The 25,232-nt window shown below is 32.5% G+C and overlaps 2 protein-coding genes across 5 annotated transcripts; one reads left to right on the forward strand and one right to left on the reverse strand.

Annotated features, from left to right (window-relative positions):
• Window positions 1-2,872: 2,872 nt before the first annotated feature.
• Window positions 2,873-14,800, forward strand: LOC125052397 (acyl-CoA Delta-9 desaturase). 3 transcript variants are annotated; one of them, XM_047653217.1, is made up of 7 exons: window positions 2,873-3,070; window positions 9,793-9,963; window positions 11,400-11,530; window positions 12,675-12,880; window positions 13,555-13,740; window positions 14,012-14,118; window positions 14,508-14,800. In XM_047653217.1, the coding sequence occupies exons 2-7, from the start codon at window positions 9,795-9,797 to the stop codon at window positions 14,699-14,701; spliced, it is 993 nt and encodes a 330-aa protein (XP_047509173.1). In that variant the 5' UTR covers window positions 2,873-3,070; window positions 9,793-9,794; the 3' UTR covers window positions 14,702-14,800. The 3 variants fall into 3 exon arrangements, with proteins under 3 accessions (XP_047509173.1, XP_047509172.1, XP_047509174.1); XM_047653216.1 differs by lacking the exon at window positions 2,873-3,070 and adding an exon at window positions 3,274-3,326; XM_047653218.1 differs by lacking the exon at window positions 2,873-3,070 and adding an exon at window positions 8,602-8,819.
• Window positions 14,801-15,153: 353 nt separating this feature from the next.
• On the reverse strand, window positions 15,154-24,321 carry LOC125052396 (glutamate receptor 1-like). Of its 2 annotated transcripts, none has more exons than XM_047653215.1 (9): window positions 24,180-24,321; window positions 23,860-24,051; window positions 23,214-23,363; window positions 22,632-22,855; window positions 21,883-22,094; window positions 21,229-21,380; window positions 20,823-20,942; window positions 17,888-18,054; window positions 15,154-15,272 (listed from the first exon to the last, which is right to left on the reverse strand). In XM_047653215.1, the coding sequence occupies exons 2-9, from the start codon at window positions 23,988-23,990 to the stop codon at window positions 15,187-15,189; spliced, it is 1,242 nt and encodes a 413-aa protein (XP_047509171.1). In that variant the 5' UTR covers window positions 23,991-24,051; window positions 24,180-24,321; the 3' UTR covers window positions 15,154-15,186. The 2 variants fall into 2 exon arrangements, with proteins under 2 accessions (XP_047509171.1, XP_047509170.1); XM_047653214.1 differs by having other exon boundaries at window positions 23,214-23,384.
• Between the last annotated feature and the right edge of the window lie 911 nt (window positions 24,322-25,232).

Consider the following 25,232-nt stretch of genomic DNA (forward strand, 5'->3'; position numbering starts at 1 on the left):
CGACCACAGCGGCGACGCGGTCGATCGCACAAGTCTATTTCGCGGGCGAATTAGACCTGATTCAGTAAAGATTCTGTCGCTCTGAACTTTTCTTCCCATGACTCAATCACTAGGGGCGTCACTTAAAGGGCAGATTTCGATGCGTTGTGCTTCACTCGACGAAAACTCATTGCAAAAGTACCTACACCTGTACTGCGTACGCGCGATGCGTGCCAGACCACTGCGACATAGAGATTAGAAAATCCGCACTCGTCAGTTTTCACCTACCGAACGCCGTCCCGCTAGCCCCGAAACAACATGTGATCCACATGTTAAGATCCTGCAAAAACTCGGTTATAGACCCAATATGTTGCCGGCGCAAAAGAAAAACGTGGCGTTCCGCGGTTTAGTAGCGTTGCGGTTCTAATCGATGAATCTTCAGGAAATTGCGGTGCACAAAGATCATACAAGCATATATGTTTCTACCCCGACGACACTAACCAGCACTTTTAATTCTTCGTTTATTTTGTTCAATTTAATATATTATTTAACGCGCCGAATATATGCAGGCCATTACTTTGAACTCATTTTGAAAGTTAAATTGTTAAAGTTTTCCAAACGACATTATGCACTTATTAATAGTTAAATAAACCTCGTTATCACATGTTATTTCAATAAAAGGCGAGCTCGAAAGACAGATGCTTGCTAGACATGCTTTCTAAATGCTTGTTGTAGGTAGGCGCGAGATGATAAAAGAAATATTATAATTAATATTATAATATTTCTTTTATCATCTCGCGCCGTTGTGTTTCTCCGAGGGAGTCGGTACGGAAAAAGTTTAAGGAATTAAATATTATGACACTATCTGGTCAATATATTCTTGAAGCCTTGTTGTATGTCCAAAAAAATATAAACGATTTTAAAACAAATGGTGACTTTCACCAGTATAATACGCGAAATAGAACTAATTTGAGTGTACGACCAACCAGGCTCCAAAAGATAAACCACTCCTTATAATATGGAAATTGTATTCGTTTTTACAACAAGCTCCCAAGCGAAATTAGAGAATTATCACTAAATAAATTCAAAGCCCTCGTTAAACGAAAATTAATCAACAAAGCTTTTTATAAATTTGAGGACTACTTAAATGATCCTAATCCTTGGGATTGAATTGCTCCAGTTCAAACAATTTGTATGACAATACTTGGCGATTAAAAAGAGTGGCGGAGAGTTTCTTGCCAGTTCTTCTTACCCGCTCTACGCCCTTGACTTGCGAACTGGTAGTAAATGTAAATTTACGATTAATTTAACTTGACGATTCAAAAGTGTACTTGGTTACCCATTTGAATAAAGATATTTTGAGTTTGAGTTTTGACATTAATATAAACGGCTGATACATAGAAGGCGGTTCCACAAAGGCATCAGATGAGCCCTCTGTGAAAAAACCTACAAGGTATAGTAGTTTCTTATACTTCTTCCTTCCTTAGATTTTACAGTACAATTGTAATACATAATTAAGTAACCTTGTTTGGAACACACCTATCATTTGCACAGATAGTTTTGTCAATTTCCTTAGAAAAATTATATTATGTAGTATGTAGTTAATAAAATATGTTTATTTTATTAATAATCTACTATTATCACTAAGCTTGATACTTTATATTGTGTAAAAATAATGTGAATCATGCCATAACAAGAACAAATTAATTTGTATTTAAAAAAAAGTAAGTATTATTTTTCGTTTTGTAATTTTTTTATAGTAATTGTTTACGCGGTACTCCTATGCATTTTCCTTCTTAGAAATTAGATCTTGTTAATAAACTGACGGGATACTATGAAATAAAAACTTTACAATTTAAAATCCATTATGTAAATTATAGCAAAATAGTCTTCAACGAGTTAAGTTCGGTGTGGGTTGTTGGAGGGATGTTCAAATGTATGTTAAATTAAACTCTTCGTTTAAAGCTGGGTATGAACTGGCATTGATCGTTTAAAACATGAGCTTATAACTAACATAAAACTAGGGGTAGTGGGGTTGCGACGCTGGATTAACAAACAACTGACGTCAAGTCAGTTTTTTAAGGATATTTAAGGGTTCTTCTATATGACACTTCTTTTACCTATAAAGAATATAAGTGTAATCAACCTATTAAACATTATCGGAAACGAGAAAGTAAGGTATACTACAATTTATGAGTTTGGGAAAAACCAAAGGGCTCATTTCGGCTTCAAGTGTGCGATGATTGCTAACATTTGGTTTAGGTTTAACTAATTAAAACTATTTAGGTAACACAACTAACGTAAAAATATTAAAATATGTAAAGTCATGGACGTCAAGTTGTATAGTGTTAACTGACTCACAACTGTGAAGGTCGTATATTCAAACCGCAACTGTGTGCATCTGTTTTTTACGCCGCAAAATACTTGCAAGTCTTACGGTACAGGAAAACATGGCGTGAAAGCCTTGTAGATTTGTAAATGTCATACAAATACCAACGACGTGTGTTCGGCACAAAAAGCTGATCGCGTACAATTTTATAAATAAATTAAATACAACGGATTGAATAATATACCGTCAAAATCTTCAATAACAATAATATAAGTTAAAAGAACAGCATTTTCAGCAAAATATTAAATTATAACATCAAATGCACGCAGTTATAGATGATTTATTTCGCACCAAAGCTGTAGTTTAGTCTGCGCTAGAACTAAATATGGCTTAACTTCACAGTCACTCACTAGCTCGTTAGTTTATTTTTTTAAAGACTATACACACACTTCCTAAGTTTACTGAAATGGACTATTTATTCCACTGAACTTGGCCTTCCGCAAATAAATGTTATATTATAATAATTAACATTCACTTAAAAACAACATCGTATTACGTAAGTTTTATTCATGCACAGCTGACGTGTAGATTTTGTGTTATCCTTAATATTTTTTGCCTTTTAAATAATATTTTTATCTAACAATAAAAATTTTATGCATTATAATTCTTTATGAAGTTTTAATATATGTGCGATTAAATTTTGTCTGCGCATTCGTCTTTGTGGATTAAAGCATAGGTACACATTCTCATTGTGCTATCCAGGTAAGTTATTTAGTAAATACTTTTATTGATTTATCTCAAACTTTAATATTTCTAACTCATACAAATTAGGTTAAAAGCAGCTTGCACTTAATTGCACACTAAATTAATATTAAAAATCGCCAATTATAATTCTTAATAACTTGTGTTATTGAACCCTAAATGGTATCATGAATATGTAAAATGAAAATGTTTCAAATTGCCAGTCATCGAATTGCTTTTACAACAGAAGGTAATCGCTTCAACACACAGCGACATTGTGAGTATTAAATACACCTATTTCGTAATATTATGTTTCATATTTAGAATATAAGGCGTCTTAAACAAAATGCTTTTATTAATTTGCGCTGTGACTCGTTGACGCTTGAGAAAATATTAAAGTGAGGCATTACTTTGGACTATCTTAGCTATATTTTATAAATCTCATTAACTAATTTTTTTTACAAGTTAAAGTAAAATTTTACGATATAAGTTCTTAGCTTCTTGTCTATTACATAGAAAATTACTATGTTTGCTAAAATGTAACGTCTTTTTGAGCATCATTGCGGCAGTTGTTTCAAATTGTTATCATTTGTTCTACCATTTATTTTATATGTATTTTTTAAAGGTCACTCTGAATATTTATTTGAAATATAATTTCCGGTAGTGGTAAATAAAATTGCTGGTATATCATTTGTTATATTATAATATTCATGCAGTAAAGTTAATTATTAATTAAGCATACGTATTTTCTAATAAATTATAAAATTATGTTTTATTAATCGTAAAACAAAGATACAACTCTCTAATTGTTCAAAATGGTAACAAATAAAAACCAAAATTTTAATGCATTACTGCTTATTTCAATCCAATTGAAATGTAATTAAAATAAACAAATGTTTCATAAACATATTACGTTACAGTATTACAAAAACCCATTAAACCGCTGATCTAAATGAAATTTGACCCCCCATATGCTCATTGAATTGCACATTTAACCAACCTATTCAATATATTAGTTTAATTGTTATAGGTGGCCCGATATATCGACGTAGGAAAGCATATTTGCTGTAAGTAGACATATTGCAATTGTTCACCAGAGCCAAAAAACTTAATTAATTTCGGAAAAAAATTAATAGTGTCGAACCTATCCATGATATTGCTACCATTTTTGAAACATATATTTATTTAACTGCCAGTCACCATTTGCAATGTAAACTTTTTATCCAAAGTTACTATAAGTACGTGTTTGGCTAGTTACAGCAAACAGTTTTTTAAATCACAAACCTTTAAAACGCTGTAACTAAGGAAGAAAAATATACGCGCGGAAATATTATCAATTTACAGGCGGTAAATATGCTGTATGCAGTAAATTTACGTATTTGGGTACTTTCAATTGCAATTCAAGATGTAAGATTAGTTTATAATTATGATTAGATCTAGAAATGCAGTGGATCATTTGGTAATGTAATGTTTGGTTGAAATAAAATGTCGTAAATGGTAAAAAAAAAACTGCTGTAAGTAAACAAATGTAAAAATCACACGCCGCAGAAATGCTGTAAGTAGCGTTAAGTTTTTAAATGGGAAGAAGTAAGTATTTGTAAAGAAAAAAATGCAGTTTTTCTTTTGCTGTAAGTACAAATTGTCTAAAATGACTAGATTTTGGTCTACATACAGCATTTAATCTTGCTAAAAAAAATATAAGTACGGGCGTTTTCAACGGCGTATGTAATTTTTTTTTCATCGTAGAAACACAGGACCCGGGACATTCGATGCGGGTTTTTTTTCTGATTCTAATGGCAGTAAAAAGTCACTTTAGGTATTTTGTCTACTTACAGCAAATATGCTTTCCTACGTCGATATATTAATCGTGTCTTCTTGTTTCTTTAACGTATAAGTCAAGCATTTTTTTGTTTTTGTTTAAGTCGTCCTTCCAATAATACAGGAGATATTATAACGAAAAAATTGAGACTTAACGCATTTTAGCTTTATATAATAATTAAATGTGGGTCATTTTCTGACACCGATCGGTATTCTTTAGGAAAACATACATACAACAAGGAATACTCAGAGCGTAGCCTATTTGCTATATAGATCGGTAGAATAATTTCTGTTTCAAGAATAATAAATTGATTTGTAACTGACGGAAAAATTGTTGGAAAAATTCTCTCATATTCTGAATTGAATATGAGAGAATTTTTCCAACAGAGAATTAGCGAAAAACTCGTCGAAAAATACCTTTCTGAAAATGTTTCACGTTTCTCGTGCATTTGCCAAACTGTACCTATTTCTCATTTTACGAAATTCGTACTAACAATTCATTAGGTTTTACATGTGTAAGCACGACATCTTGTCAACAAAATAGAAGCCACGACTCACGACCACGTATTGATTTTGATATATACGTAGATTTTCCCTTATCTTTCAGAGTTTGAAAAGTTTATAATCGTTGTAGTAGTCCAAAGGATCCCTTCTTCTTCACCTCACACCTCTATATATATACATATATTTTATCGATTAAAAAGAGTGGCGGAGAGTTTTTTGTCAGTTCTTCACTTCCGTCCTACGCCCTTGATTTGAGAACTGGCAGTAATGTGAAATTGAAGAATTTGAATATATTTCTTTTTTGACGTTCAGAAGTGTACATTGTGTTACCTATATGAATAAATGATTTTTGACTTTTGACCATTTGAGAGTGTTGGCCAAGTGGCTTCAGTAGAATCTCATCCTTGAGGTCGTAGGTTCTATCCCTGGCTGTGCATCAACTGACTTTCTTTCTATGTGCGCATTTGACATTCGCTCCTTTAAAACCGGTATGCCTTAGACCGAAAACGTCGACGGCGTGTCAGGCACAGGAAGCTGATCACCTACTTGCCTATTAGATTGACAAATGATCATGACACAGATACAGAAATCTGATGCCCAGACCTAGAAAGGTAGTAGCGCTACTGATATATATATATATTTATAGTATACTTAAAACCACCAATACCCATTTGCAAGTACCTATACAGTACTGTAAAGATAATTACTACTTTTCAAAATAGTTATGTAGGAACTAACAATGTCATGCAGTCATTGAATATAATTCTGGACTACGGATTATCAAAGAACAGTAATTTCATTAGCAATTAACATACAATACTTTATTATTCATTGACCTTTGAATTATCATAATTTTAAAATCCCTCTTATTAGTTTAGTATAACCTTCATTTACAAATAAAACTATATACATATATGGCTAATTTCGAAGTGTTTTTAATTATCGAGATACAAACTACTGGAAATGATAAAATGCTTGCTACCGGAACTCGATTAGTAGTGGTGGTTTTAGGCGATACAGTCTATGACAAAGGGTGCCATTTTCACATGCTTATTCACGCAAACTCAAATTTATCAAAATTGTAGATTTTATTTGTTTTTTTTACTAGATATAATAAGATTTTTTTCTGACTGAGCTGTTCCCCCACAACACATGAATGTCCTAGTGTTGGTACCACCGTCTATAAAATAATAAACAATAGAATAAGGTTTAATTAATAAAGCTTTTAGCTTGTCTTTTAATTTAAGTTTCATAGGTATTGCGTAACCTGTAGTGTTTTTTTCCTGGCAAACAAAAATTTTAAAATTATTATTCTTTATTATATAATTATTTAAAGTTTGTCGACATTTTATACATTTTTTACATTCTTAAAAACATTAGTTTATTCCAATGATGTAGTCAAACTAAATTTTTTAAGACAATCGCAAAGGCGAGTTAAATTATGAATTATATTACTTAATTAACTTTTTGCCTGTGGATCTAAATCTGATAGTCACAAAGTAGCATTAATATATAGATTTAATATTCTCCAGCAGTATTTTGTACACAAATACAATCTCACTCGGTAGTCCATCTTAATTCCAAGCAATTGCCTGCCAGTCAGGGTAACCAACTAGTCATACATCTCACAGTTCACACGTACCTATTTCCTTTCCCGATATTAAATTCAATTAAACTCAGTTAGCATATTTTATAATGTAAAAACCGTATTGAATTGAATGATACTTAGAATTACGTATTACTGGTATACTCGTTTATACCTGGGTTGGAAATAGTATAAATATCGACACCGAATAAAATTACTAACCTTAGAAAGGAATTTGTTATTAGATCTATCAATTATAGTAAAATAGAGACTTATTGCAGATGGAATGAAATTGCTATCGTATATTTCTTGAAATAAAAAAATGTGAAAGTATCCTTCTGCCTAATTTATCTCGATCCGTGCGGTTTCTTATTAAAATAATTGTACTGATAATTGTATTAAATCACCTTGGAATTTCAATGAAGATGTGTAAATTGAGAGCAATGTTAGAGCAGCATTGTTTACTATACCGATCACTTTAACTCGACTGTAATTATTTCTCGATATCGAACGAAACACCCCCAAGGTTGCATTATACTAACCGATTGCTAAATATTACAACTAGTGAAATACTTTTCTTTGAATAAGATTGGTAAATGAATACTACAATATTCAATATCGAGGCTTCAACCCTTGTCAGGCAATCAATGTTACAATCTGTCCGCTCAAATTACAATGTGCCTAAGGGCAAAACATTTATTACTACTATTTACTACATATCTCTAAATTAATAATAATCATTATTATTATTTAATTATAATCATTGTTTGTAAAGCGTCGATATAGATATTAATTTAAATGTGATATGTTTTTTACTTTACAGCACTCGCTCGTCGTAGTCAACGAGAGTTTATTGTTAGTTCGGTAAATGTGCTAAATTTCCTTTAAATAGTTTGAATAAAATTTATAGTACGCACGTAAAATACTAAATATACAATATTGATAATCCTCATATTAAACTTATAATTTGCAATTTTATTTTGCTTATTATTAATATAAATCATATAATTTACCTATTGGTTATTTATTCAATTGGATAAAGCGACTCTCAATATAGCTTATATTTAGTAAGGTAACCATAATAAATCAGCACAGCATGGTATTAATTACAACTAATGCAGGTTTTTGTTGACTATAAAATTCAACCTTTTTTCCCCGTAAGGAAAATTGCATTTACGCAATGATTGAGGGTATGTGTATACCACATAAAAATACTTGGATATAAGATAAATTTGGCCTGAAGGCTTCTTGTGAGGAAGTGACATTCAAACTCATTTAAACGCTTTATGGTAATCATATCCTTGAGAAGAAATCGTGTCGTATTTAAATTAAACTATTTCTAATAAAATAAAGCATGCAAGTAGCTAGACCGAAAATAAACCTAGGGTAACTCTGATTGAAAATATAAATTTAATACTGAGATTATAAATATTTTTTAATTGACATTGATTCTATATTATATATAGATTGTAATAACTCTTGAAATGTGGATACTGTCCCGCGGGTATATATTTTAAATATGATGTTTCAACGTATATTGTAAATTCTTGTGTTCAAATTACGATTTATATAAACCCCTTTGACACATTTCATGAATACACTTTGACAGGATTAAATCAAGTTATTGAATGTAAAGCACGTAACGTCGTGACAGTTTCACTCATTAATTAAGTGTAGTTGCTTTTGAATCGATATAAGTAGATTCAGAATGGCCTTATTACTCTGAGAATACAAGTGCAATATCATTGTTCAGTTGGAACAAAATCTAGAGTAAATGTAGACGTACGATGTCGTGAGTTGTGACTTAAGTGATTCTTGTTACTTGAATGATAATATTGACACTTTCAGATGACTGTTAATTTAGTAAGTACTTAATAGATATTTTGACCCTTGAAAAATTCGTATTAAAGTGTTACCCTTGAAACACTTTAATACGAATATTTTTTTTCTAAAATGACATATTTAATATAGAATTTAAAGTTTTACTATTCGGAGGAAAATGTAGGTTCACTTAATTACTTCATATTTGAATTACATGAATTCAGAGAAATATTTTTCAATTTTAAACATTATTTTTGAATTATCGAATGCATCTTAATATAAAGTTTGGAAAATCCAAAAGTGCACGCCTCATAGCGGCGGTCATTCACATTTAAAAAAAAATCATTCGTTTACATTTATTTATTTTTTATTTTTACTACTTACTACTAACTTAATATAATAAAAAAATATATAGTGGCGCCATAACTCTAAGATGAGGAAAAAATATACTAAAATAAATGTATATATAGATATACAAATACACAATCGTATTTAAGTTTTTTACAAATTATAATTAAACGACAGTACTTAGAACGCTAATATTAAGTAGGAATCAGCCCAGGGTATAACTTTATATAATAAGAAAAAAAGTATTCTGCTACGATATTTTTCGACCAATTTCTCTGCCACATACATGGATCCATAAACACAGACTGACGGACGTCCAAGAATGATTGATTTTAATGTTATTAAATATAGTTTCGAAAGACTGGGTTTTTTGACATGTCGAGAGTAGAGCACTGCCTCCGCTCCGCTAATGAGGCGTGCAATTAGTTTTCGTTTAAAAATTGTAGAAAGATGTCTGTAGAGGTTGCTTAGTCATCCTAGACTTCATGTTAATTACCCAATGTGTTAGAAACACCGTTATAGTTTATATTATTAACATAGTAATAGATTTATTATCATAACATAGTTAATTAAGTTTCATACGTAATCCGCTAGAATTAACAATATTTTTCTTACATTACGGTTATAAACATAGAATTTTAAATAATTTTAAACAATTTTTTTACAGCTATGGCGGCAACCATGACGGAAACGAAGCAACACACAGATTTTAGCAAATTGAGTAAAACTCGGGAGTCTGACTGGCCTGCAGTACTTTTCTTCATACATATTCACTTTCTGTCAATATACGCCGTATGGCTCGTTTTCACAGAAGCCAAATTACTTACTATATTATTCCGTAAGTACAAGTACAAGTTTTAAGGTAAAATGCAGAGTCAACACTTAGCGCGAACCATGACTCCCGTAAGTGATCCGTAACGTTTTTAACATACAGAAGTTGATCGCGCTAAGTCTGGACTTCGAATTTTATATTTAGGTTATAGTAAGCTAACATATAAAATATAATTCAGTGTTGCCACAACCCTTTATGGATCCTACTCTCAGATTTGTGCGGTCTTTTGGCTTTTTTATCTCTGCCTAAATGTTAGTTCTCTATCTACTAATTATATTTTGCTATATGGATTGTGTTACCTTATAGTGTTCGTTTAATCTATTTTCCTAACATTCTAAGCCCACTGTCGTTCGCTTCATTACCAGAGAAATCTTATCAATAGGCAATTAAATTAATCTTCCCACGAATATTCTGATCGACATCGCAATTCTTAATGATGAATGAATCAAATATTCAGTACGAATCACGAATAATTATGTGGTACAACCTTGAAAACATACATAATACAAAATTTCCCTAAAACAGGAAACATAGCATAACATTTGTTATATACAGTGTAAACTCTTTTTAACGAATGTCTAGGGACAACGCAATTTTCGTTATAGAGAGTGAATAGAAAAACAAAGTCAAATTTAACCAATTACAATAATTACTAATGTTATTACTATTAATATATTATTCTAAACACATAACGCTTTTCTTTTACTGGCCATCTTGACAGTTTCAAAGTATGTTTACGACTGATAATACACGATAGGTGACGGTGGTGCGTTAGGTAACTGAGACCAACATTTCCTACAGGCAATGTTATCTAAGAATAATGGCACACGTGTCAATGCAATTAACAATAACAAAGACGAGACGGCTGTTTATGACATCAGGTGTATTTCTTAAAAATATCGGCACCTCTAAAGTTTAGTTTTGTAAGCTGATTATAAAAACAATTACACAAGTATGTTGTTGATGGTTTAATATGAAAATATTTTTTTATTATATTATAAAGTTATAGTGAATGTCTGTTGCGTTATAAAGAGTAAATTAACGTATGGGTTTTGTGTTAAACCGAACAAATGTCTGTATTTTTACGTTATCGAGAGATTTTCGTTATAACGAATGACGTTATAAAAACTTTACACTGTATATGTTTTATGCCTATAAGTGCTTGTCAGTGGGTAGAGCGTTCGCAAGCTTTTGAAAGTTAAAAAATAAACCCTAATTATTTCTGAGACCTTCCCAGTATGATGGCAAATACTGATAACTTCCACACACAGTTTTCTTTTTATATCAGGCTCAGTAAGTGGATCACGCCTAAAACGAAGAGTTGGAAGGTAAACAAAGAGATAAAATCAAAGTCATTTAAGATGGATTAGACTACTTTTAGAATTATTGTTTTCCTTTGTTTGATTAACTTAGATAAATACAGCTAATAAAATTTCTTTCAGTTCTCGTCCTTACATTATTTGCCACACTAGGAGCCACTGTTGGAGCACATAGACTATGGGCACACAACACATATAAAGCAAGCTCTGAACTCAGAATATTCCTTATGCTGTGTCAAACTTTAGTTGGACAGGTAATTCCGCAGTGCATGTTTTTCCTACCTCCAAAACGAAGGTCTAGTTTTAAAATATGCAGATTTATGAAGAACTGTTGCTCGACTTTTGGCTAAGATCGACCTTAGCAATACCAGTCGAGATTGAACGCGAGTAAATTATTAGAAACAGAAAAATTGTATTAGTGTAAAATCGAGATAAAAGTGGCGGGAACTTTCCAAACTTTGAAAATTTTAATTCAATTATTACTTAATTAAACCTTATATCACGAATTCAGGATATTGTTAAATGTCAAATACGACAATAACAATACGACAAATAATTGCGTATTAGTCCTTTGGGTACTTCAGCTTAAATTTTGATATTACACTGGAACATTTCCAACATCAAATATTCTAAGAATTTTCCGAAATTAATTAATAATCTAATCGATTTACGTGCGATAGTATCAATGTTACGTCGCAGGAAACTAGAAACAGGAATACTTAATTATCAGCATCTAATTCAAATGGAACACTAAACAACGAAGGTTATAGACAAAATAGTATATTTAATTTTGATCATATAAACTATAAGTAAAATAAATAAGATTCCTTTTACTATGTACATGTGCCATGTCCACAATTATGCCCATTTAGATTTTAATTGTATATTGCTTAATTTGGCGATCAGAATAACTTACGAAATATCACGGTGAAAAAAAATTAAGGTCAAAATGTCTAACAAAGTGGTTTACCTTAACGCCTTCCGCATTAGTAATGAGGATGTTAGTTTTGGATTTTATAAAAGATTTTTAGCTTATTTAATTATTTATATTATTTGTATGTTATATTGTTTCATACAAACGATGATTCGATTGATATTTATAAAGGTTGAAAACTTTCATCATAATTCAGAATTCCAAGAACGAAATCCATATATGTATGTATATGAAATAATTTGTGGAAAGGGGTAAAAATTTCCGTGTTTATTTAATTCTTAAATGTCACATGTTCATGACGTTTATACCCCATGTCCTTTATTAAAAATATACGTTTATTGCAATAAAACCTTCGCCTACTATACCTCAGACTTAATTAAACTGTGAATGAAATAATTTAAATGTTGTAAGCAGTAGAATCCTACCAGACCACAATTACGAAAGATTCTTTCTTTTCTATGTAGGGTTCAATATACAACTGGGTCCAGTATCACAGGTTACATCACGCTCAATTCAAAACTGATGGAGATCCCTACAATGCAAAACATGGATTTATTTACGCACATTTCCTTACAAGGCTGCGTAAACTAAGCGACTATCAACTAGCTCTCAAGGACACTGTAGATATGTCAGACCTAGAGAAGGACTCGATTGTCATGTTTCAAAAAAGGTATTTTATCATACTTTCTGTCGTTTTCATTTGTCTGTTTAAATGTTTATTGAAGTAATTATCCAAGCCGTTTATAGGGTTTGTTAACGTCATGCGAGAGTATTGTTTTAAAAATTAGAAGTGTAAAATAAATAAAATACGATTTAATCCTTTTGAAATCTACCAACATTAGGCATTTGACACCATTAACATTATCTGCTAAACGTTATAACATCACCAATTATGTTTTTAATTGTATAATACTTTTATGAAGTTGCTAATTGAAAATTCAGCTCTCGAATAACTAATAACCAACATTACACGTAATTATAGTTATTACATATAATAATATATACCTTTAGCCATAAAATAAATCCATAGCCAGGCATTTAAAGTACAGAGTTCATAAGAATCAAAATACTTCTCTAACATTTTAAGGTACTTGGATGGAATAACATTCTATGTTTTATACACTCCTAAATCCTGCTTCAAAATATTTTAATCAACAACAATATAGATGGGTAGTCTAAGAATCGTAGTAATGTTAGTGAAATTTAATCTGAGCAACTTGTAAAATTAGTTCCGCTTCCCGTTTCTCGTGTATCAATTTCCTCTATTGTTTACGATTTGGCCAAAAAACGTACAAATTTACTCTATACCCTTAATTATGACGTGAAATAACATTTTTTTTCTAGGTTTTACTGGATACTATACGGTTTATTATTTATGCTCCTTCCATTAAACGCCCCTCTCGAATATTGGAATGACAGTGTATTAAGCGCGATATTTCTCATTGGCTTTTTGCGGTACTGCCTCGTGTTACATGCATCTTGGCTCATCGAGAGCGGAGTAGTACTATGGGGATTGAAAGAAGGCGAAAAGTAAGTAAAAAATGCACACATTAGAATGCATGTAGTATATTTTAACCCACACTAATACTTATTCGCATTACTCAACAATGGAGGGCAGCATCGATGTTTCATTGTTAACGTTTATACATTCATATCAGACTTATATTAGCAGTATATTATTCAATGTTATTAAATTCGTGTACATAAAAATAATTAATATAAAAGATTTTGCATTTGAAATATCCTATATCGCCTACCATTATATTATATGGAATAGAAGTTTATATTTTTTTATTTTTAGGTTCCCCCCAGACAGCAATCTTGTGTTTGTCTTAAATAGAACATTTTGGCCACACTACCACTACATCTACCCAAACGACTATAAATCTGGAGAATATGGCACATACGGTGAGAAAGATTTTATTAATATTCATTAAACATTCTACATTATTCAACATTATTCTGTTTACCCGGAGTAATGATTACCTTTTGACAGCTGCCAAATCGTTGATGTCCAAACCGTTTTCTTTTGTCAGAGAATGTTTTAAGTTTATTTAAAATAGATACACTTTATTTTTCATAGTTAATATAGGTGGTATTTTAGCACACAGAAGACAGAACTGAAGTTTAAAAACGAAAATTCAGTAAGGAACATCTATTTTATAAAACTTGATTTTCCATGTTAACCCTACTTTTACTACAGGAACATGGCTTACAAATGAGTAAATATGTTTTTGTAAGAAAATCGAAGTCTCTAAGCAACAAAGACATTTTGGGTAACTCGTTTTGTATTACAGATTCGGGCTGCTCAACTGCGTTTATAAAAGTATTCGCAGCACTTGGCCTTGCAACGAAATTAACAACACTCGAACCTCGCACTCTGCAAATCGCTATGGCGGAGAGCACCAAAACCAACAAGCCTATTAGCGACTGCATAGAGGAAGCTTTAAAAAACCAAATACTAAGCGATGAACACTTTTTAATACAGTAATGTAATCTATTTTAAAAGTTCAGTACAACATGTTTTTATAATACATATTTATTAACTATAATAGTTTTATTACTTTGTAATTAAATGTAGTTATTTTAATGTTGCTTTTATTTGAAGTCGATATTTAAGGCACACAACGGAAACTGCCTTCAGGTTCCTTTTTAAATATCTACCTACATTGTTTCATGGCTATATCTGCTTAGAACTGTAACAATTCTTTATAAGCAGGCAAAGCACTTTTCTATTATTATAAGTGTCTATGGGCAGCGATATCATCATAACATGATCCGATTTGCCACCTGCCCCTTTGTCAACTATTTTATAGAACAAACTAACTTATGACAGTGGTTTTTATCCTTTTTTAATAAAACACTGTCGGTGTTTAAAAGGAATGTCTTTTACTATTGCACACCTTCCTAAGATGTACATAATTGTCGAATAAAACCAAAGAACATAATATGAGTATTTATTAAACGTAATTCACTCTAACGTGAATATATTATTCTATAGCAGTATTTTTTTAAAGCCATCCCGTTTTCTTTACGATTCTTCCAACAATACTCACCAACTCCTGAAAAAATATATGACAATGTTAAACAAATCCCCTTCCGAAATTTTCTTATTTACTTTCTTGACACATGAAGTATATATATATATATATTATGTATAAATATATTTTTAAAGGGTATAAATAACTCTGGTATACTATTATTTAACTACGTCCTGCTACTTGGACTGCAATTAATATCAACACCATTTGTTTGTTTACATATTTAATGTTTTTATTTCAAACATCACATACGTACCTAGATCAAATCAAATCTACGATGAGTGATTTTGGTTATAGCCCTCTCTTAATGTATGAAAAATCTATTACTTATTATCGATTTAATTAGATGTCTACGAAAAGTTCTTCTACTACGGGTTCTTTCACTTATATTAATGTTAGCAATGAAAATATTTCAATGATTATTTATAATGGAAAGTACTTACCTATCTTATAATAACTCTATACCTTATGGTAGGGGAGCCCAAGAGGGGATTTCGGGATTTACTAAAGCGCGGCAGATTAATATATAGGGGGATACCTTGTACCCGGTTAAGTACCTCCACAAAATATGAGGCCCATATATAAGGCCGCACGTGAAGGAGACAGGATCAGTTTAGTAAAAAAAAATTGACCATCAGAAATTCCCGAGCGCGTCAGATTAAGGTAGGGTGAGTTAATTACATCCTAAAAAGTGTATATTCCACTAATCTGACAATTTGAGAGTGACGGAAAAAAAAGGGAGGGCAACAAAGTTGTAAAAAAAAAACGTCATCTCGACATTCTCGAGCGTAGCTAATTTTTTTTTATTTTGAAGGAAATAATTCAAGAATAATGAAAAATATATAATCTGACGATTTCCGCAAGCCGAAATAACAAAAATTCGTCGATAAAGTTAAATGCGTGCAGCTGCGTGATGCCTACATTTCCTTTAACCGATCGGAATCTACTAAACGGCGTTCTAAATATTTCCCTCAAAATTACATTTCCTGTGAATTTGAACCGATTCGGACCGATAGATTTTGAGAAATTTTGAAAAATCTTAAAAAAATAAGAAATATTTTTTTTTAAAGTGGTTTCTTTATTGATCAACTTCAAAAACTAATCCGCCTTTGAGCTTGAAAAACCACGTTGATCGCCACCAAGCTCGTCAAAAGCGGTTGATTAGTTCGAGAGATATCGTGAACGAAAGAAACCCGAAAAAGTGTTTTTTCGGGATTACTCCGAAATTTGTGGTTCGATCAATTAAAATTGCAAAATTACTTATGATGATGATAAAACTGCGTCGAATGCCGCCAACCGCGTGAAAATTTTTTGATCCATTCAAAAGTTATTGCGGTTTGAAAATTCCAAAAATAGTGTTCTATGAAACTTCTATCAGACTTTCGAGCTGGGAGAGCTCAAATGCATAGAAATGTTATTTCTTTGAACTCAGCGAGCTCAAAATATCAATTTTAAGCGCCCAGGAATGGAATTAGCGGGAAGTTGCAGGGATGGCCCTTTAGGTGAACCGTTTTTCTATTTTTTTTTGTCAGATCAGGCGAATCCCTCTAGATAATCGTCAGATTATGAGACAGTACGTTAAGAACATAAAGATGAACCACATATATCTTAATCTGACGCGCTTGAGTATTTCAAAATTGCGATTTTTTTTTGCAAATTAAGAAAATGGCTGTGGGTTTGCGTCCCATCGAAATCGTCAGATTAGTGAATGAGAGCTTTTTTTTGGTGCACTTAACACTCCCTTAGAAAATCTGACGCGCTCGATAATTTTTTTTTTTTTTTAATTTTCAACCCTTAAATACAACCACCCGCATCATGCAAACGATCAGATTAACATACGTACATTATTAAAAATACGTAGGGCATAGATGCTATCAATATCTGACGCGCTCGAGGATGTCCATGCAACAGTTTTTTTTTACATATTTAACTATCTATAGCCGCTTCCCCCACCGATGAAAAGGAATTTATCATATAACATTTTTTTCTTCTTTTTATCTAAGCTTTGCATCCCAATAGGTCTCTACGACGCTCGAGTAAATCCCCATTTAGCATCGTGGGCTCCCCAACCATTACTAATATCTCACATTATCACATCTCAGTTTAGATGTTAAAAAACTTATTATTAACTATTAAAATTCTACTCATTTACCTAACATAACTTGGATTCGATTTATGATAACTTTCTGTATACGTCGAAAGAGGTGCGATTAAACATGTTAAAATGTCACTGTTCTCAACGAATTGTAGGTATTAATGCTGTGGGACAAAAACGCGCATAAATAAATCCACTTTACACACATATTAACCTTTATTAAGATTCTAGGTATTCCATTTGTAATTCCTCCCATACACCTCTGTATTCTTTAATATTCGCAGTATCTCTTTTTTATTTAACTATGAACTGCCTCGACTTAGCCCGGAACTGAATATATGACGTGTTAAATGATTCGGATTAAAAGGCACATAAGGTCTAAATCTACTTACTTATAAGAAAATGCGAAAAACTTTCTACGGCGTTTGCAGGGCGAACTCCGTGTTATAAGCGTTTTATTACCTTAAAGTTATTGACATTCACGTATGTTGTTCTCGCTCTTTTATAACTCAGGTGGCTGTTTATACACAAATCTACTAACCAATAGAAAGTGATGCGATTAAACCAGTGATAATGACAAGAAAGGCTGTCTGCACATCATGAGCTCTTGCTGAGGCGAATCCTGTGGGTGAGGCACACTCGGGCATAGCTGGCACCAAACTTGTTGTTAATCGCGATAAAGTACCGCCACTTCGAAGCCGGAGCAAACTATGGATTTTTACCTTAATTATTAACATTTCTTACATTCATAAAATCTTACATCTGTAGTATAGAGGCCATAATTTCAAGTCATGTTATATCGTCACTATAAGGGGATGACAGGTCTGGGCGTTACTGCATACGATTTTTTGCGTTTTCTGAGAAGATTTACTATGGTAATATATATATTTTTTTTTACCATAGGAAAGTAGAGATTTCAACGAACTGAAAGCACACCAACCTTTTGAAAAAAGCTGAAATTTTGACGTCAGAATTTTCGATTGAAAATTAGGGTGTTTTTTCGATATTAATTCAAAATAAGGTGAACAAATAAATATTTTTAATCAAATAAATTACAGTGTATTTGGGACATAGAAAGGTAAGTTTTCACCAAATTTCGTTAAAAAAAAAATATTTTTGTAAAAGATAAAAATTAAAAACCAAAAACTTGGTTTTTTGAATTTTTCACATAAATTTTGAGGTTATGTGAAAAATGTGTGAATACAAAAGTTTTAGATCTTTTTATTACCTACAACTTTGCCATTTAACTTTCTTCGATAGGACTTTTAGTTTTGCCGGAAATCGTGATAAACCGTTTTTTACCCCTAAAACCCCCCCCCCCCCCTACCCCTTCCCGACCTCAGATCGACCGTAATTTATTTTTCCTTTCATTTTGATCATATTCCCCTGCTTTTCTAATGGGTTTCATCCTACTGTAATTTTTTTAGGTTTCAAAAATTATCGGCACTGGTCTAGTAGGAAAAATACAATGGATAAATCCCATTGACTATTTTTACAAGAGAAAAGTAAGAAAATATCTATCTATCCCCTGCCCTGCCTTGCCCTACTTACCTTTTGACCTCTTAATCGATTGCTTATGTAATTTGTCCACGCGCAAGTGCCTATCCCTTAAGCTCGCGTATTAATCTAAGTTTTACGAATAAAGAAATTGTGATTTGTAAAAACCCAATATGAATATAACCTAACACTAATGTGAGTTGCGAAGGGTAGTTGAGATACTGAAGTCTGAATATGCTTTTAAGATTTTCGTTGATAATATATTATACCATACTATAATTATACGTCTCTTCATGAGAGGTGTAATTGGTAGGTACGATCGGTGAATTATCGGCAACAATATATTGAACAACAACTAGAGGTGACTTTCTCAGACCCATTGAGTTCACAAGTTCAAGTCACACGTTCCATAAACTATGCAAACTATAACTTATTTATAATAACTGTAAAGTTCGTAGGCTAACATAGAAAAAATCTTTTTTGATAAAATTCGATTCGATTATTTTTCTTCTAGAGCGATACAATGATTTTAGCGGTTGTACCATCCCATCCCAATATTTTGGGATGGGATAAATATGGTAATACCACCTGAATTTTGTGTCTTTCCACGTTTTGGTTCATCACGTGCAGTCCACTCCGCTGATTGTCGATTGGACTTCGGTGTGAATTGATGGAGCCATGTTTCATCCATTGTCACATAGCGATGGAAAAATTCGGATTTATTACGATTGAACAGCTTCAAACATTGCTCAGAATCATCAATTCGTTGTCGTTTTTGGTCGATTGTGAGCTTGCGCGGCACCCACTTTGAACACAGCTTATGCATTTCCAAATATTCATCTAGGATATGTCCAACACGTTCATTTGATCTTTAAATCTATCTTATCTATCTTAATCAACCCCCTTTTCGGTTATCCAAAACGATTTTGTGGACTTTTTCGTATTTGGGGCATTTACTGCGTGCAGAGTCCTCGGTGCTCATATCACTTCGTTTAAACTTAGCAAACCACTTCTCAACTGTTGATTTTCCTAGTCCAGAGGTTCCGAATAGCATATCTGGGCAAGCATTGGCGTCAATAGTATTTTTTTCGCCAAAAAGCAATGCTTTATTGCTAAAAACCTTTTTTCAACAAACAAAAGTTCCTTCATTAAATATTTTTAGTGAGATATACCTAGTATTCTATATCTCACAAACTAATAGTAGGTACGACAGTTATCAAATTTATACACGTGTCTTTTAAAGGTTCGGGCTAACTAAAATCATATTAACTTAATACTAGTAGCATCATCTAGGTATGGGTCAGCCCAACTTTTCAGCCCACGTATAATATATATACGCAACTTACCTAACTTTCGTGCGTCCGAAATTAAATCCAGGATCTCAAATCACTAAGCCACATTAATTAATAATTGTTTATTGCACGTAAATGTTTCGCATTCTGTTCTTACCTAAAAGAGTGGTTTTCGCCGGGTTCGAATCGAGAATGTTTAAAGGCAAATATCTTAAAGTGATATTATTAATGTCTAATGGAACGTGTCCACCCACTGGGGAAAAGTCTTTATATTACTCTTACGTTGAATATATAACGTGCCACAGGCTTATATGTATTTATTGTATCATCTTTATATATTTTTTTTTTTTTTTGACGTTCAAAAGTGCCATTTTAGATGGTCTAATTGAAATAAACGATTTGACTTTGACTTTGACTTTAATATTTTCTGAATTCTAGTACTCTAAAAGGAACGAACATTAATTTCTAAATATGTATTGAAAATTGGTTAACTTGATAATACCCGCCAATATAAGTGTATTTTTGTACTTGCGCGATTAGACTTGACGGAAAATATGAAATATTTCAATGATTTAATTATAAATTTAAAAACAAGCGCCATTTTCGACGAGTGTTGCCATCTCAAAACTATTATTTCTTAGAGCCTTCATTATTTCGTCAATATTGTATTTATATAATAAGAGTCACCTTATAAGAATTACCCTCGAATAGGGCGATCGCCGCGGCAGAGGAAACGAAAGTTGAGAGCGAGTTGAGTGGACAGGCAACTCGCGTAGGTCGCAGCGTCCTCGTGCTTGGCTCATAGATCTGTATAAAAAGTCTTATCTTTTCATAGAAGGTAATTTTTAACAAAATAGTGCATAACTAAATATAGGTTTTTGTTTCCCTTTAATTGTTCTTTATTTAAAAAAAAAATTCAGATGCTCATAAAACCAAGATTTTGGGAATAAAACAATTAAAACATGTGCATTTTAAAAGTATGACTATTTTTACCGATATTCACTATTTCGATACAATTTAAAGTCGTTATTTACTCAGGCAACTGTAATTACCTTACTTCCACATAAACCACTTCCTTTATTTACATACGTACTTAAGTGTTGAACGAGCTGCCCGTTGTCCGGCAAAAAAAGCATAGTCTTGACTGGCTGCGCGAGCGAGGCCTTCTTCGGGCGATGAAACGAGATTTTCAGCCTCTGAATAGCCACGAATATAGAACGCATTCAGCTGTATATCTTTTGTCGACTGTCAAACAATAATAATAGTTATTTAGATCATTAATGGGCAAGTCTGTCGTAAATGTGAATTTCTCTTAAGAATTCTACACAATATATCTGTATTCCTAGACATTCTTTTAACGTTTTCTATGAAATGTAAATCTGTACGTATATTTATACTATATTTTTATCAACCCATTTTTATTATCCTCTTCCTCTTCCTATCCGTTGCACTCTTGACAGAGCGGTCGTGATCGCTAGGAAGTAGTAGGGGCAGATGTGATGCGCTTCACGATGTTTTGCTATCGTTGCCTATTAGTGGTCATCCTGCTGCATTGATTGAGAGAGTCTCCTACGGCAGACTTAATTTGGTCAGTCCAACGCGTAGGTGACCTTCCGCGCGGTCTAGTGCCTTCCACCTTCCCCTGGACGACAAGGCGTTCTATGGACTGATCACCACGCCGAGATACGTGACCGAAGAATGTAAGGATGCGAGATTGTACTGTTGACCTTATATTTATTATCCTCACCATTAGGTATATTTGATCGGCTCCATTTTTTATGTACCCAATCTTCATATTCGGAGATTGTAACACATCAGATACAGATCCAACGTTCGCAACACGAACAGATAGGACAGATGTAATAAAGGCCGCATATGCATTATACGTTACCAGTCCAAAAAATAGGCATACTATGACCAAAATGCTAGCCGCAGGGTTTGAAGGAGTGCAGGTACCACCTGAAGGTAAAACATTTAGTCAGTCCTAATAATTAAAAATTTTCAATAACGGTTTTGTAAATGTACTCTGAAAATTATAATGCATGCCCCTATTTCGCCGTTATGTTTAAAATTTAAGCCTTAGGCAAGTAATATATTACAAGAGTCGCAAACAGAAGGGTGTATAGATTCATACCATTATTATATAATAAAAATTAAACTTAAGTAGATCAATATATCTTCCAGCCTTAAGAACTGGTCTCGCGAGGAATTGCGACCCGGCTCGCCCATGAATATTGTAAATAAACATATTACCGATGTAGCCGGGGCGTATTTCGCGAGACGTGTGACGTGAAGTATAGAGATAGAAAAAGTCCCTGGACACAATGGCAGGGGAGTAGAATAGGTATTATTTATAATAAAATAAAAATATATCTCCCAAAAAGATTACGTATTTTTTTAATTTTTCAGAACTATACTATTGATGTAATAAATTGGAAATATAATATTTAATTTAATTCACTTTAATTATACATTATAAAACCGCGTTATAAATACCTTGTTGGCATAATATTCCCGTCGACCATATTAATGCCTCACTACAACCTATTTGTCGAGATTTATTTTTTAAAAATCTCCTTGATATGTTAGAAATTAAAACAATAGTGATCGCAGACACAACCAATACTATTGCTACGCATATTAGAAGTCGAGTACTGAATGGAGCCAGAAATATATCCCGCACCGATGATGTCTCTTTGTTACGTATGTAGATGTTGTACCTAAAATGTTTCGTGTCGTTTAAACGCTTGTTGGTGGCAAAAAAACCTCAATTACTATCAGCGGCATCCGAACATTATTAATGCAACTGTGAAATCTCTCGGTATCCGTCATATAAGTGATACACAACCCACCCGAGAGGAAGTAACATTATAATCGAATTATCCGACCGGGAATCTTTAAAACTCCATAAAATATTCTCAAATTATTTATTTTAGTTAAGATTAAAGTGTAAAGATCAGTTACTCAGGCACTACCAATAAATAGGTTCGGCCTGTGGTACGATTCTGGCAACTTGAGGATGAAGTTAATATTGAAATTTCCTCTTGTATTTGGAAGTTTTTATAAAATATTACTTACATAGTCTCTGCGATCGGAAAAATAAAGTCCATTTCTTGCTGACCTGACACTTGCTCAGTCACTGGTTCGAGGGCAATATCTACTGTATGGTCTAAAAGTGCCCCGAGCAAACCTGACCACGCTCCTTCATATGTACGAAATCCCAATTTACTGTAATATCGAGTCAATGACCTGTTTGTAATAAATACGTTTAAAACTCTAATAACATTAGTCAGGCGCTACCTGACTAAAAACTTATATATGTTATAAACTTAAGATATTTTTCATACTATATTTATATAGTTAACACTATTTTATTATTAATTTGTTTTAGCTTCGCCATATTTAAGGTCAACGATAACTTTCATCAATGAAATGTTTATAAAAATAATACAACACATGAAAATACAAAATTATCCCTAAGATTGATATCTAAAATATGTTGCAATATAAGTACCACACACTAGTCACTAACCCAAAAATGCAATTTACTCCTAAGCTTTTAGTGCGGCTATAAAGAAATAACAATGTCAGATTTTTTAAACTTTAAACCGAGAAACTTGGATAAGAAACGGGTAGAAGTCCGTAATTTTGACGCAAAAGTTAGACGTAGAACTTCGCGGTATCGAAATTAGTTTCTTTAAGATATTTTAATATATATACTTACGTTCCATTCATTCTCACAATAAGAAAGTGCAGCAAATCATCCAAAAGCCCAGGTGCTGAAGGACCATCTTGCTCAGGAACAGGCTTCTCGTCAGTGTAATTGCATCTTCCGACGATTAATTTCTCGCCCATGAAATTGCTACTGGATACGGTATTTTCATACTTGCCATTGATTGCTCTAGACTCCAGTACCCTTCAATTATAATTTCAAATAAATTCCAAAATGAGTCGTACCAATATATCTAGACATAATATTACGAGGAATAAACAATATTATGCCCAAAATATTTAAACCTCATAAGTAAACAAAGTAATAAATACCTAAGTGTGATGCGTACAATGTAGAATTCACTCGAACTTTAAAGTACTGTACAACATGTATCGTTTCATTTTTCGTGTATAACTTAGGTTCGAATATAAGCTCACTCGCATTTCTCATATGAAATCTACCAGTATAATAATTATATATTGTTCCACTTCCATGGAGCGGCACTAGATGGCCATTTCGGAAAACATTTTTATTCCTCGCCAAATTCCTAAATCTGTTTGAGCTCGGATAATATCTTGATGCATTTTCAGGTTGACAAGAATTCCGGGAATGAAAATGTTGTTGAGAGCAATTCGCAATGTTTCTATGGTATTTCAAAGAATTATCAAAGTTGTTTGCGCAAAGTATATTATTGCCTTTATTCAGATTATGAGGTAAAGTGACTACTATATTCTGGTCGTAACGGAGTTCAGATGTATTTAATACCTTGTATATATATTTTCTATCATTTATAGATTTCAAAGCTATTATCCATTCAGACGAAGCCGTATTCAATTCCCAGGCGTTGAGCTATAATTTATATTTTAATTATCATAAATTATATGAAAAGGTTAAATTGTTGTAGAACCACTAAAGAGGAAAGAAGAAAAATTCGTGTCATGCATCCCAGTCACGAGTTTTTGAAGTGAAACTTCTTTATCGGGGTTGGAAAAAAAATTAGGGTAACATTTTATTCTTTATCGACGTATGGGAGAAATTTTGTAGCAGGTTACGCGCCATGTTGCTTTTTGAAGTCAAACTTCTTTATCGGCGTTGGAAAAAAATTTACACACATTTGTCACATTTTTCGGTTACGCGCCATCTTTTTCTTGTCCCTACCACGGTTGATCCAAAGAGATTCGAAGCCATTAGTAACAAAAATATATAATAACGATAACAATGATAGTAATACTAATAATTCTATTACAATTAATGAAATTCTGTAATAATCTTAGTAGGTACTACATAGTAGTACAGTAATAAGTTAAAATGAAATAATTGTATTTGTATTCATGTCTATGATAATAAAAGCCTTTTGTTAAACTTTATCTAATTTAACTTTATTT

The sequence above is a fragment of the Pieris napi genome, chromosome 9, assembly GCF_905475465.1.
Source record: "Pieris napi chromosome 9, ilPieNapi1.2, whole genome shotgun sequence".
NCBI classification, from domain to species: Eukaryota; Metazoa; Arthropoda; class Insecta; order Lepidoptera; family Pieridae; genus Pieris; species Pieris napi.